We start from the raw sequence: 13,300 nt of genomic DNA on the forward strand, positions 1-13,300 counted from the left end.
ACCCGAGTAGTTTTGTTAAAATCCACATGGGATTTAGTGCTACGACAATACACATGGAAGCCTCTAAACATCATAAAAGATATAAAGGCATTTCAAGTATATTTAAGCATAGCTAGACCAAATGATGTTTTGGAAAAGGCAAGTGCCTTTAGATAGACATGATGAGTGGAAGAGGAGTTGAGAAAAGGCTTCAAGGGTTTTTTTAATTTGTCTTTCATATGAAGTGATGGAAAAGGGATAAGGTACATCCCTTGTAAACTTGTAAGTAGAAAGCCCAATCTTCATTTATATTCGAAAATAAGTTCAATGTTGGTTATCAAAGGAGTCATTTATGATGCTTATAGACAAGCAATTCTAGCAAATGTAACTAGGACATACTTCTATAAATCTTGCTACGACTCTATGTAATCAAGTGTAATAAAGTGCGGATGATTTACTGAACCACACTTAACCTATGTGTCAAAACTTTTGGGAGCACTCCATGAACTAGCTAGAGTTCAAAAGACATGGCAATGATCTATTGGTACAAATTGTGCTCTCTCTCCTTGTATCTCCTCTCTCACCTCTCTTCTAAATAGTTCTCTCTCCTAGGTGGTGGGGTCCAAGTCAGGTTTTGTTGCATGTGGCCACTATACTTTTACTCCAAGTTTCTACATGCCCAAGTCAATGGACTTGGACGTGGCACGACCCACACAAAACACAAAAAGACAAAAGTAGTGGTACTAATTGGCAACGAGTACTAGTTTATTGAAGTTTGCCAAATGGATCAAAAACTTGATTTGCCTTTATCAACTTTCAAATAATCTAGACACATTTTACCGGTGTTCACTAGAAACATTTTTTCAAGTCTATCCAAATACCTTCGATATTGACCTTCTAACATTGACAATTACAAGTCCTTTTTTCAGATTTCAAAGGTTTTTGGCCATTACTACAAGTAGAATGACTAGTTTTTAATTTTTTGAAAAAAAACCCCTCTCACAATTTCAACATCTTTTTTCAATTTAATAATGGACTTGACATTAATACTCGGGTTTTTTTTTTTTTGGATGAATACCTGTGAATATTGTGATATGCATTTTTTGAAGGAATTTGGAAAGATGGAGTTGGCCTTTGAACGAATTGCAAGAGGAATTGTAAAGCCTAGAGCAAAAGCTTGAACATGATGCTGTCAGTTCATCTGCTGCAGATCCATCGTAAATACCAATAAGAGCTTTGCTGTTAAGCCGTTCTTGCACGTACTGTCTGGCAATGAATTCTGAAGGGATACGCTCTCTTGAAAACGTGACTCGTGTGATGGAATAAGTTCACAAAAGGGCACCCGAATTGGGCTAATATTAAATAAGCTAGGACTCGAGTGAATCTTTTGATCGAAGTAGCTGCTACAGTTACGGTCATCACTGCGCTCTCTCTCTCTCTCTCTCTCTCTCTCTCTCTCTCTCTCTCTCTCCATCTTTTAATGGAAGGAGTTCCATACAGTTAAATCCCTCTCCCTCTCTCTCTCTCAACTGCAGCTCGCCTCTCTACTGCCCCTGCTACAACGAGCTGCATTTTTCACGGAACACCCCCCCAACCCACCCCTCCCCCTCTGTGTCAGCCAACGATGGCCTGCTTGAAGTTAGGCTCGAAGCCTGATGCTCTGCTACACCAAGGGCAAGAATGGTTTGCTCTCTCTCTCTCTCTCTCTCTCTCTCTCTCTCTCTCTCTCTCTGTGCTCATCAAACTTTAGTTGACCGCACATCAATCCTTAGTGATAACATCCCCACAACGTTCAGACCCCGTTGCAAGACTCACACCCCTGTTCTCGCTCCGATGGCATACATACCCTTTCAATAAGGCTTAACCACAATGCAACTTAATCTTGAGATTACTACTAATTCGAACATTGAGTCTTCCGCCATGGACCTTTCGCTTTGCCTTAATTCCTCGCGTTGTTCCTTCATTTTATAATCAGAAGGCTGTATAGCCGGATGATCAACACACAATCTGTCCTAACATTGAAAGGTGTAAAATTTACACACATTGGTATAAAATGCCCGATTTTCTGCCAAATCCTCACAGGATTGAGTGGTGTGCAGGTTTTGTGCTTCTGGACTAGCAAGTGATATCACTATCACAGTGCAGGATCAGATTTTTCATCTTCACAAGGTTAAGAAAAGAAAATTTCTGTTGCTTCCCTTGTCCAAAATGTTGCAGTTTCTAATACATTGCATGATTTTTTTCAGTTCCCACTGGTTTCCAGAAGCAGAAAATTTGTAAAGCTTCTGGAGGAGTTCCCAGACAAAGACAAAGAAACAGTACATCTAGAGCTATTAGACATACCAGGAGGCCCATACACATTTGAGCTTGCTGCAAGGTTCTGTTATGGTCTCAGAATGGAAATTACAGCATCTAATGCAGTCCCGCTGAGGTGTGCTGCTGAGTATCTTGCAATGACTGAAGATTTAGGGGAAGGGAACCTGATAGTAAAGACAGATGGGTTCATCAGTCAAGTCGTTCTTCGCCATTGGAAGGAGTCTACCCGTGCACTTCGTAGCTGTGAAACAGTGTTCCCTCATGCTGAGGAGCTTGGACTCGTCAATATGTGTGTAGAAGCAGTGGCCATGAAGGCTTGTACAGACCCTGACCTTCTTGGGTGGCCTATGCTGCATAGCTCGATGCAAAGTCCGGGGGGAAGCTTGCTTTGGAACGGTATTAGTACAGGAGCAAAGCCCAGAAAATCGCAATCAGACTGGTGGTATGAAGACGTTGCCATTTTGGGCCTGGCTCTCTACAAACGGCTTATTGTAGCTGTGAAAGCTCGTGGTATGGGCCCTGAAAGCATTGCTGGTGCTCTCATGCACTTTGGAAAGAAATATCTTTTGGATCCAAATAAACTTCAGGCTGCTCCACAAGGTAGCCGAGGCCACATGCAGTGTGGAGGTACATCAGCCACTGATCAAAAACTCATTCTAGAGACTATTGAAAGCCTCCTGCCTGTGCACAAAAATGTGGTGCCAACCAACTTTCTTTCTAGTTTTCTTCGGATTGCTATGATGCTTAACACAAGCGTGGGCTGCAAGAGTAATCTGGAGAGGAGGATTGGCTTGCAGCTGGAACAAGCCAGCTTGGAGGACATGCTTTTTCCGAATTTATCCTACAGTATTGACACACTTTATGACACAGATTGTACTCAAAGGATCTTGGATCACTTCCTCTTGTTAGATCAATCTGCCGGGATTGCTTCTTCACCAAGCTCAGTAGACGAGGGACCTCTGATAAGCTCCCCTTCACTCACTCCAGTAATGATGGTAGCAAGACTGATGGATGGTTATCTTGCAGAAGTTGCCCCAGATGTTAACTTGAAGCCAGCCAAGTTTCTGTCTTTAGCAGCAGCACTTCCAGACTATGCAAGGATATGTGATGATGGTCTATACAGAGCCATCGACATTTACCTAAAGGTGAGTTACCTGACCCATCTCTTTTCCTGTGCAAGTACATGTGGCAAGCCATTCGTCAATGCTAACAATTGTGAAATCTAAACACCTCCAATTATGTACATATGTGATGCTACCCAATCCATGAGCCTGCACCAGCACATCGAAAGCAAGCTTTGCACTCCTGCATCCAATCCAAATGTACACATCAGACTCTGCATAGCTGCAGTAACAGGCTTAAAGATACTGTAACTTCTTGAAGTGTGATTATTTTGCCTTCACTAGGTTAGTACCTAACTAAGTGCTTTTGATACTGAAAAGGCACATCCCTGGATCAGAGAAGATGAGCGAGAACAACTATGCCGCATAATGGACTGCCAAAAGCTCTCACTTGAAGCTTGTACTCATGCTGCTCAAAATGAGCGTCTTCCACTTCGCATTATAGTGCAAGTACTGTTCTTTGAGCAATTGCAACTTCGCACTGCCATAGCAAGTTGTTTCATGATGTCAGATAATTCACGCCCTCTCCGCAATCAAGTAACATCTGAAGGACCTATGCCAGCTGCTGCAAGGGGGGATGAATGGTCAACTGCCATACATAACAATCAAGTACTCAAAGTGGATATAGAAAATATGAAGCTCCGGGTCAATGATCTAGAAAAAGAGTGCACTGGCATGCGACAAGAGATTGAGAAGCTTGGCAAGTTTCGTGGAAACTGGCGATTGCTGGTCTCAAAAACTATGGGAGGTAGATTCAGGTCACATGTATGCAAAATTAAAGGAACAGCTGTGCAGGATCACACCCAGCCTAGTGAACCGTCGGACAAATCGACGCATTTCAGAAGATCGTCTTGTACCTAGACAGAGTGATGGTATTTCCTGAATCTGCACAATGCTACATACCAAAGGTTTGCGCCCTTTCAATGAATCCTGGCAATGCTCAGGCATTTCAGTGGCCCACCAAACCTTGAGTATGTACTTTTGGGGCTGAAGGATGACATGTTTAACATCGTTTGATTGATTGGGATCTTAAAACACCGAAGCAATGATAGCATCTCAAAATAGATGGTGAAGCTTACCCTTAGACAGTGAGCAATAGGTATGCACTGGCCACAGCTAGTTTCAACTGTGATGTACTATCTACAAGAAGGTAGGAAGATTCTAGTCTTGGCACTTACAGAAGAAAGAGAGAAGAAAACACATATTTAAGAGAGATGGCTGCATGTAGAATTATAGATGTAAAACAGAGATTTGAAGAAGAATCTTTTGTTACACATTATTGAACAGCGGGCTAGTTGTACATGAGAACCGATAGCAATAACTGACGTATGGCTCCATCTTTCTTTCTTCATATGTTCATCCATCTGGCAGAAATGATGTACATGAGTAGAAAATTGTGAGACAAGGCTATAGCTCTTCAGTGCACTTAACCTATCTGAACTACTGCATTGAGTATATTTTCCTGGATCAGCACACACTTTGTGCACATACTAATATTGGAACTGTAGTCAAGGCGAGCCCCCATCCAATTCTCTAACCTTCATAAACCAAAAGTTATAAGCTAACTGGAATTTAACAGCAATGTTTCTAGAAGGGCTCACAGTATTATTAGCATTTAGTTTAAAAGATGAAGCCTCATTAAATATTACACAGATGAGGGACTGAATTATTTAGACATTCCATCTGAATTTATGCACTAGAGACCTTGATGGAAAGTGGAGAAATGTTAGGTTGCATTCTAGTTACACAGAATCATGCTATTGGTTGCCTGAGGTCTCTATGCCAAGTGAAGACAGGAGTAATCATATCTTCTCAGCACAAGATGACCTAATTAAATCATTGAAGTCGACCAATAAGAAAACACTTTACAACGCTAACATGACTTGTACCACAAATCTTTCTGAATCAATATATTATATTGAGCCAACTACCTTTTCCACTTCTCAATCCTAGCCATAATAGTTGATCCACCCTAACTACATATATAAGCATCTCATATAACATGATGTGGAGTTTAATTACCACTTAGGTTAAGGGAATTTCAAAGCCTTGTGGAACAGTATAAGGCTGATATAAACAAGTATTCATCTCAGGCATTAAAAACAGTAATTATTATGTTCTAAATTCACAGTTGATACAAAGAGCAGTTTTAAGGAGCTAAAGGTGGCACCCTTACCTAGGGTTGAACTCAATTCTCAAATATATTCCAAAAACTATACTAACGCACATGTGCAAACACGGAGCAAGGGCATGTGACTATTGAAAATGGGAGAGCTTGAAAAGCAACCTTTATTCACTCTCGAAAAGTAATATAATAGTTGTTGATTACATGGTAGGAAACATGAGAACAGGAAAGAACTGGGGTGGTTACTCACAGTAGCAGCCATGACAAAGAGAGTACAGAGATAAGAAAGACTTGAATACCTCACAAGTAACACCACCAAAAAATTTGCCTGATTCGGGCCAATAGAGATTTAACAGGATGATCTTTCATAATCATGATATTTTAAAAATAAATGAGACAAATGATCTACAAGACATGGCAGTTCGTGTCAAATTTTTTAAAACTTGTTTACACGGGGAAATGTGAAATGTTGCAGCAATAACTTAGCCACTAGACTCGCCACATATGACCCCACTGCCCAAGAGTACACACTCATAACTTCTGCAGTATCTTGTAAAACAAGAGAGAAAGGGATGTCCATGTACTAAAGACAGCTTGTGGAGCCACAGTTAAAACTTCTAAAAACTTTCCATTTGTAAAAAATAAACAAATTGAAGCAATGTCACCTTACTGTCCATAGTGGCTACTATAACTAAGGAATCCTAACTTTTGAAGTTTAGCATTTTCAAGCCAATCCACCTAACCAACACAAGTTTAAGAACAACCTGAACAATTAGCTCCTATGTACATGTAAATAGATTGAGGATCATTCCATCTTCCTATAGTTGACTAGATCTAGCCCATTACATGAGAGAAATATTCCTTTCTATGTACAAGCTCCACTAGCATATATGTAGATCATAACCACAAGCCCATTTGTTAGCAAAAATAAACTAACTAGGTTCTAGGTTACAGCATTGATCAGCCCACCATGGCTTATGGTCATTCAATAGGCCAACTCAAGTGCACATATATAACAAAAGACAACACGATACTAAGTCAATATGTTGATAGAACATTGGCCTCATAGACTCCCAGAGGTAGTCTCCTAATTGTTGAAGCTCTAGATTAAAATCAAAAGGTTGAGGGTCAAAGTATGGTCAGGTGCATCACTTGGTTTGACAACTACATTCATGTGGTTTTCATGTTCCTCTCCCAAGTAGAATCACACAAAAGGATCACAATGCAATCAAGCTTATCTATCATTCACCTTGTGAGCTATCATATCTATATGCAAGAACCACTATTAATTTAACTAGACCTTGTGGGTGTTCAAATGTGTCTTCCCTTGAGCAAAGAAAATGAGATGTCGGCCGCATAGGTGGCTACTCTCTCTAAAATACCCAAAACTATGAAATGCATGTGGCAATTACACTTCATCTAAAAGCTATGAAGTACTTTGGTCATTTGTTGTTGACAGAAGTAGATTTTTGGGTTCTGCTACACAATGTGTGAGGGATTTAATCACATTGTCAATGACAAGTTTGACAAGCATAACTTCCATGCTTGGAAGTTTAGATTAACCAATTTCATCAGGACTACATTGAAGGAGATAATGCTAAGGCAAAATGAATGTCATCCATTCTACATGAGAAAGGGAGCTTCAAATTAAGCATTGATTGTTGAACCATTGGGGGTAGGTGTTTTTATTGAGTGCGCAACCATTCGTTTTTAAGTATCTTGCAATATGTTTAAAAACTCTCTCTCTCTCAAGTGGTTACCCCAATGGTAAGCCACTTATTTTATTAATCCACTGACCCGAGTTCAAATCTCCCTTTTTCTACACCTATACTAAACAAGCGTGCAAAATGTAGGAGTTGAACCTAAGACTTTTTGGTCACCACTCATTCAACTTTACCAACTAGCCTACATCCATTTGGTTTGAGTGTGTGTTAGATATAGCCTTTGGGGACTTTTCTATTGATTCATTTACTCTCTTTAGATATCTTCAATTGTTGTTTTATGATTGCTTTAGAATCCATGATATTTATCAAGATTAGTACCTCTCTCTTTTTCCAATGCTGCTAACATTTCTTACATATGCTATGTTCACACTAAGAATAGCACTCATTGTACAATGATGTAAATCTTTCTGGTGCTTGCACACCCCCCCCCCCCAAAAAAAAACGTGCGAACACACACCACACAACATCTCGCCCCATTGGGAAACGAACGGAGTAACTTTCAAAAGCTCCTCCCCCCCCCCCCCCTCCCGCCCCGCCCCACCCCCCGGGCGCACAGATCTCTCCACCAACCAAATCAATTCCATGTGTTTATTTATACTAAGTAATTCCCACAAAATTTGAGATCAACTTTGTAATATTTCAAACTTCAATAATTCCTAAGGTGGATCACCTAAAGGCACTCATAGTTGCTAAATTTCAGTATCCTACTACCTACATGGTTGAAACTTGAAACATAGGTTCAAGAATAATAGACTGTCAACAAGCATATTCAAACGTCACATCAGATAGAAGATAAATGAGTCTTTATTGGTTAAAAGTAAACTGAATTGATCTACTTTTGACAGCTTAGAGTACTTCAGACACTTATCTTGAACAATCGTACAGAAACTTGTCCAATAAAACAATTGTTCAAACGTGGCTTTATCTTCTATGTTGCACACATGTCGATAGATTGGCAATAGTAAAGAAAGATACAAAGTGAAGTGGTTGACAGAAGTAACATGAAGAAGTGAGTTGACCCCAAATTCTAGGCTCACACATCAAGCAGACCAGTCCTCACATCCTCCATATCAAGATTCAAGAAGTATGAAGGAAGTCATCACTTCTTGAAATTTAAAGCCTTCACATACTACATAGGCCTTAGAGCCATCAGAATGGGCCAGTCAGAGTGTACCTCTGCAGTTGGCATATGGGCCAGTCAGGGGGTACCTCTGCAGGTGGCATTTGGGCAGTACTGACACATAGCTCTTTTTAGGAGCCGATATAACACCCTCACTTTACTACCATTTTTTTTTTGCAGATTTGCAGGTATCTTTCCCCCTAAGCTTCACCATTACCTGACACTAAACATCAGTGTTTTCTTAACGCTACATTCGGGTAGCACAGAAACTCTGTTGACGGATATGAACAAATTCAACCTTGCAATTTACAGGTTTTTCCCCAGATTCTGTAGGCTCTTCTGGTCATATTATAACTAAAAAGACCCTAGATTTTAAAAATTAGAAAACCTTCTTTCCCAAATTTCAAAGTTTGTTTTTTCGAATTTAACGATTCACTTGCCATAAGACCTTAGGGTTTTCGAGAATACTGCACAGAAATGTTTGAAGACATTGAGATGGCTGAGTATGCTATGGAAGATGTAATGGCTTTACCAATCTGGAAGTCCTAGCAAACGTTCAGAAGGCCAGCACATGAAACATACATGAATTTCTCATCGGGGCTGGGCATATGCCATAGGGACATGGTGCACAAGGCTTGGATTGGATCATGTGAAGAAGATAAACAGAAGACACAACTTAAATGCATCAGACAGAGACTATGATTGGGTTGTGTGAATGTTGAAGTCTGTCTCGACATAATTAAAGGCTTGATATTAACTCCGATGGCAACGTGTTTTACATAGTCTCATCAGGCATGGGAGTCGGGACAGTCAAAGGCCCATGGTAATGTTAAATGGATTGTCTGCCGTTGATAGGGCATAAGGTTTGTCTTTGGAGTCTGGACTCTGAGCTTTTCTTTATATATCATTGAGATTCGAGCTAGGCTCTCTGAGTCTCTCTTTTTCTGGTTCAAAGTTGAAACCTTTCATTATCACCTCAAAAGGACCAAGATGCCTTTAAGAAAACACAAATCATTGTGTTGGAACAGCACACATGTGACACACATACACAAGATAACACACTGTTACACACAATGACGGACGTGGCACCAAGAAGGTTTGTATAAAAGGGATGGATGCCTACCTGATACCGAGATGGCTTGCGGCGAGAGACAGTCTTCAACTGCGGCATCAAGAAAAAGAACAAAGATTGTGAGAATCTGCAACACGCAGGCATCAGAAGCAGAAATGGCAGTCGGTGGCCACCCGTGATCTCTCTCTCTCTCTCTCTGTGTCTGTGACAGGCCTTAATTATAGAGCGCACCTAAGGACAAAGGTTGAGGGGGGGGGGGGAGGCAGCTACCGTCATAGGTAATAGGTATATATGCCCCTATTGGGGTTATTTCCCAAGGCATGTTCCTCCCTCTTCAAAGAGATGGTACTGTTGATAAGTTTATTCTTGTATTATGTATAGCTTCAAGTTTCAACCTTATGTTACATATTATATGGTGATTTGACTCCCCCGATCGTGTCAAGTTAGCTACACACCGAATGACGGATTCCCAACCCCTGCCCAAAGTGTGGACTCATAGCTTGAAACTGAATGCAAATCTATGCACAATGCCTTCACACACCAAAAATATATATTTTACAAAGACATGAAAAACAATAAATATAAATTTTTTTAAATTGGTTACATATGCAAAAAGTGCATCCTTGTTCGTCACTTTACAAAGTGGGCAAAGAAGACTCCTCATCCAAAAGTTAGCAAGAGTTCACTTGTATAACTGATAAACACCATGTGCTTTTCAATTTGTGAAGGACTGACACCCAACCCCTCAATAAGTACTTTGATTGGTTAAAATTTACAAAGTAGGTATTCACTATTGAATGTGTAACTAGCCTCATTTTGAATGCACATAAGAGCAACTAGGAATCACTCACTCCCATTACCAAGTCAACTACTATAACTTGCTAAATCATTTTAATTAAAATGAAAAATACTACCATTGCTAGATTTTAATGCAAAATGATTTTGTATTAATTGAATGGCAAGACTTATATCAATACTTGTCATCAAGGACCCATCCAAACCCTAGACTACTAACTCAACATGTGGTCACATTGCAATACCCCATCTTGGTGACCAACCAAGTGGAATCATGATCACTTTTTTACAATATATAAGATGTCTTCACTATTGCCCATGAGAATGCAACCATTCACCTTGGGTTCAACGCACCATCTCACTAATACTTAAGTTAGTGGGTCTTGGCGAAACGCTCAAGGTCTTATTGAATGTACTCCCTCTATGAGAGGTAGAGTAGTCCCTGATGCCTATCGTGCTTAATGCGCATACCAAGAATGTGAGAGGCCTATCCCAAATCCTTCATCTCAAAGCTCTTCTTCAACTTCTAGTGCTACAATTTGAAGAACAACCCAAATTTTTTATTTAAAGGACTCTATTAAAACCTCAATTTCTTTATGAAGAGTTCGGATGGATGCATAACTATTCTTATTCTCAATATATCATTATTTTATCGAAAAAAACCATTTCTACCTTTCTTGTGAAAGATAAGCCCCTTATGAAGGGTACTAAAACCTTCAAATTCAAGCCCTAAATGCTACAAGAATACCTCATACTTTTACCTAGGTCTTTGATAACATTTAGTAGGTGCTCCACGCCTAGTTTCTCTCATGAAGCTTCACATTAGGAGAATGGTTGATGCTCCACACCAGTTTTAATAACAGTTAGGACACTTTACAGTTTAATATATGCTTCATGCAATAAGAGCATTCACACACACACACACACACACACACACACACACACACACACACACACACACACACACACACACACACACACACACACACACATACAAAGCATTTATTAATCAAATGGCATAACTAGGAAATGATAGAGCTCTTGATCAACCTTGAATGCTATCTTTATTTCATCATCATCTCTCATGTGAATCTAATGGTAGCCTAATCTCAAGTCTATCTTTATAAAGTACTTTGCTCTCTTAAGCTCATCAAGTCAGTTCATCAACTCTAGGGATGGGATACATGCTCTCGACAATGATCTTATTGAGGTCCCTATAAATCAATATACATTCTAAAGGAACCATCTTTCTTGACCAACAAGACCATTATAAGGTGAAGAACTAGACTCAATAAATCCCATCTCTAACAAATCTTTGATCTTCTTATCAACTTCTTCACATTCACATTTGGAAATTTTATACGGTAGCTTATTTACTAGCTTTGAGTGAGGCTCCAAATCTATGAGGTGATCCACTTCTCTCTTAGGAGATAAGGCTATAGGCACTTGGAACAAGTCTCTTTTGCTCCTCTAAAAGAGCTTTCAATGCTTGTTGATTCCTTAGACTAATCTATAACCTCTTTATTAAGGTGAAAAATAAATATCTATGAGTGCTTCTTATACTCCTTTTTAAGCTACTTTGCTATAATGAGCTAAGCATATGCTTTGTTATGGATTCCTTCAAATGAATGAGTTATCCCCCTCACACACAAAATTCATATACATTTGAGAAAAATCCATAATAATCCTCCCTAATTGCATTAGCCAATCATAGCCTAATACCACATCAATAGGGCCCATCTCTAAAGCAATAAAGTCCAATCATGTTTTATAATTTTTAGCAAAGTCTAGGGGAATTTTAGAGAACATTTGGGTGTTGATCTCCTCGTCACTATGTTAATAGTCATGTGTGTCTTATGTGGTCTTGTCTTACCTGTAAGTTTCAGTCTGAATCAGATGAGGACATTAGGAGCTCTGACATTATATTTGTTTGTCATTTTATGTGTTTTAGATACTTTCGATGGAGGGAATATTAGTGCATTTCTTTTTGGGTAATTTTGGCAATTATTAGGGTTTGAACCCTATTTAGGGTTTTGCCTCTTTTTTGTCTATGTATAGGTGGCATGCTCTTCCACTTTCATTATTCATCATTGATGGAAGACAATGTGGATCTCAAGTCTAGGAAGGCCATAAACTAAGAAGAGATGGAAGCCAATGTCCAGAAACTAAAAGTGGCTTTCATTATCCATCACTGAACCGACAAACTAAGAAGAGATGGAATCCTCAACAAAAGTGGCTTTCATTATCCATCACTGAACCGACAAACTAAGAAGAGATGGAATCCTCAACAAACTAAGAAGAGATAGAATCCTCAACAAAAGTGGCTTTCATTATCCATCACTGAACCGACAATTTTTGTTGAGGATTCACTACAAAGCCACTTTTGTGATAGGTTGGCAAGAGAGGGGGCTATTTACACTCCATTCCCCTCCATTGTGTAGGGTTCTCTGAGGCATCTATCTATTGTTCCACCTATTCTCAATTGTGCACATTTCTCCCACCGGCTCCATCCAATACCCCACAATCTCTTCTTATGGTTCTCTCGTATCCCCCATCCCTTTCAAAGAGAGCCAATATCAGTTATGTGACTATGGATTTTTTGGCCCTTTGTGTTTTAAGGGGGGGACTTTCGAGGGACTGTGAAGAGTTTCTTCAAGGTCTCTAATCTACTTTGGGGCTTTTCTTTTTGTAGCGACCTCCTTTGTTCATGATTGAGCCACCATCCCTTGCCACTTGGCCTTGTTCCCTGTTGTTTCCATGCATCTTATGGTGCCTTTGATAGTTCCTCATTATCGCCTCATAGTTGGGTTAGAGGCATGGCTCACTCATCCCCAATTGGAATTTTCAAGAGTGATTCTTTGGAGGCCTCTTTGTTTCCCTTGCCCTTTGGTGGTCTTCCATTTGATCAAATTTTTATATGGAAAGGGGATCTTGCTCCTTGGTTACTATCTTCATTGACAAACTTCATTGGCATTGGCACTCTTTCTATCACCTGGATCTGCGTCTCCTTTGGCCTTCTATCACATCCACGACTTGAGAGGGGGTGTT

The 13,300-nt window shown here is 39.9% G+C and overlaps 1 protein-coding gene and 1 long non-coding RNA gene across 2 annotated transcripts; one reads left to right on the top strand and one right to left on the bottom strand.

Moving 5' to 3' along the window:
• The first annotated feature begins 1,405 nt into the window (after nt 1–1,405).
• On the top strand, nt 1,406–4,277 carry LOC148026511 (BTB/POZ domain-containing protein At1g30440-like). The gene is made up of 4 exons (XM_087690958.1): nt 1,406–1,662; nt 2,079–2,148; nt 2,226–3,440; nt 3,738–4,277. The coding sequence occupies exons 1-4, from the start codon at nt 1,604–1,606 to the stop codon at nt 4,275–4,277; spliced, it is 1,884 nt and encodes a 627-aa protein (XP_087547084.1). The 5' UTR covers nt 1,406–1,603.
• LOC148026512 (uncharacterized) lies at nt 3,420–9,725 on the bottom strand. Its single transcript, XR_015692843.1, has 3 exons — nt 9,509–9,725; nt 3,710–4,954; nt 3,420–3,600 (listed from the first exon to the last, which is right to left on the bottom strand). It is a non-coding gene; the product is annotated as an uncharacterized LOC148026512 (long non-coding RNA).
• Between the last annotated feature and the right edge of the window lie 3,575 nt (nt 9,726–13,300).

Source organism: Lygodium microphyllum, chromosome 13, assembly GCF_053477565.2.
Source record: "Lygodium microphyllum isolate KBCC chromosome 13, Lygodium_microphyllum_v1.1.10, whole genome shotgun sequence".
Classification (NCBI taxonomy): Eukaryota; Viridiplantae; Streptophyta; class Polypodiopsida; order Schizaeales; family Lygodiaceae; genus Lygodium; species Lygodium microphyllum.

Excerpts from the sequence above, each read along its gene's own strand:
- LOC148026511 (XM_087690958.1), top strand. The coding sequence starts at position 1,604 with ATGGCCTGCTTGAAGTTAGGCTCGAAGCCTGATGCTCTGCTACACCAA. Across the intron at positions 1,663-2,078 it reads CTACACCAAGGGCAAGAATG|GTTTTGTGCTTCTGGACTAG; the intron begins GTTTGCTCTCTC and ends AGTGGTGTGCAG. Across the intron at positions 2,149-2,225 it reads AGATTTTTCATCTTCACAAG|TTCCCACTGGTTTCCAGAAG; the intron begins GTTAAGAAAAGA and ends GATTTTTTTCAG.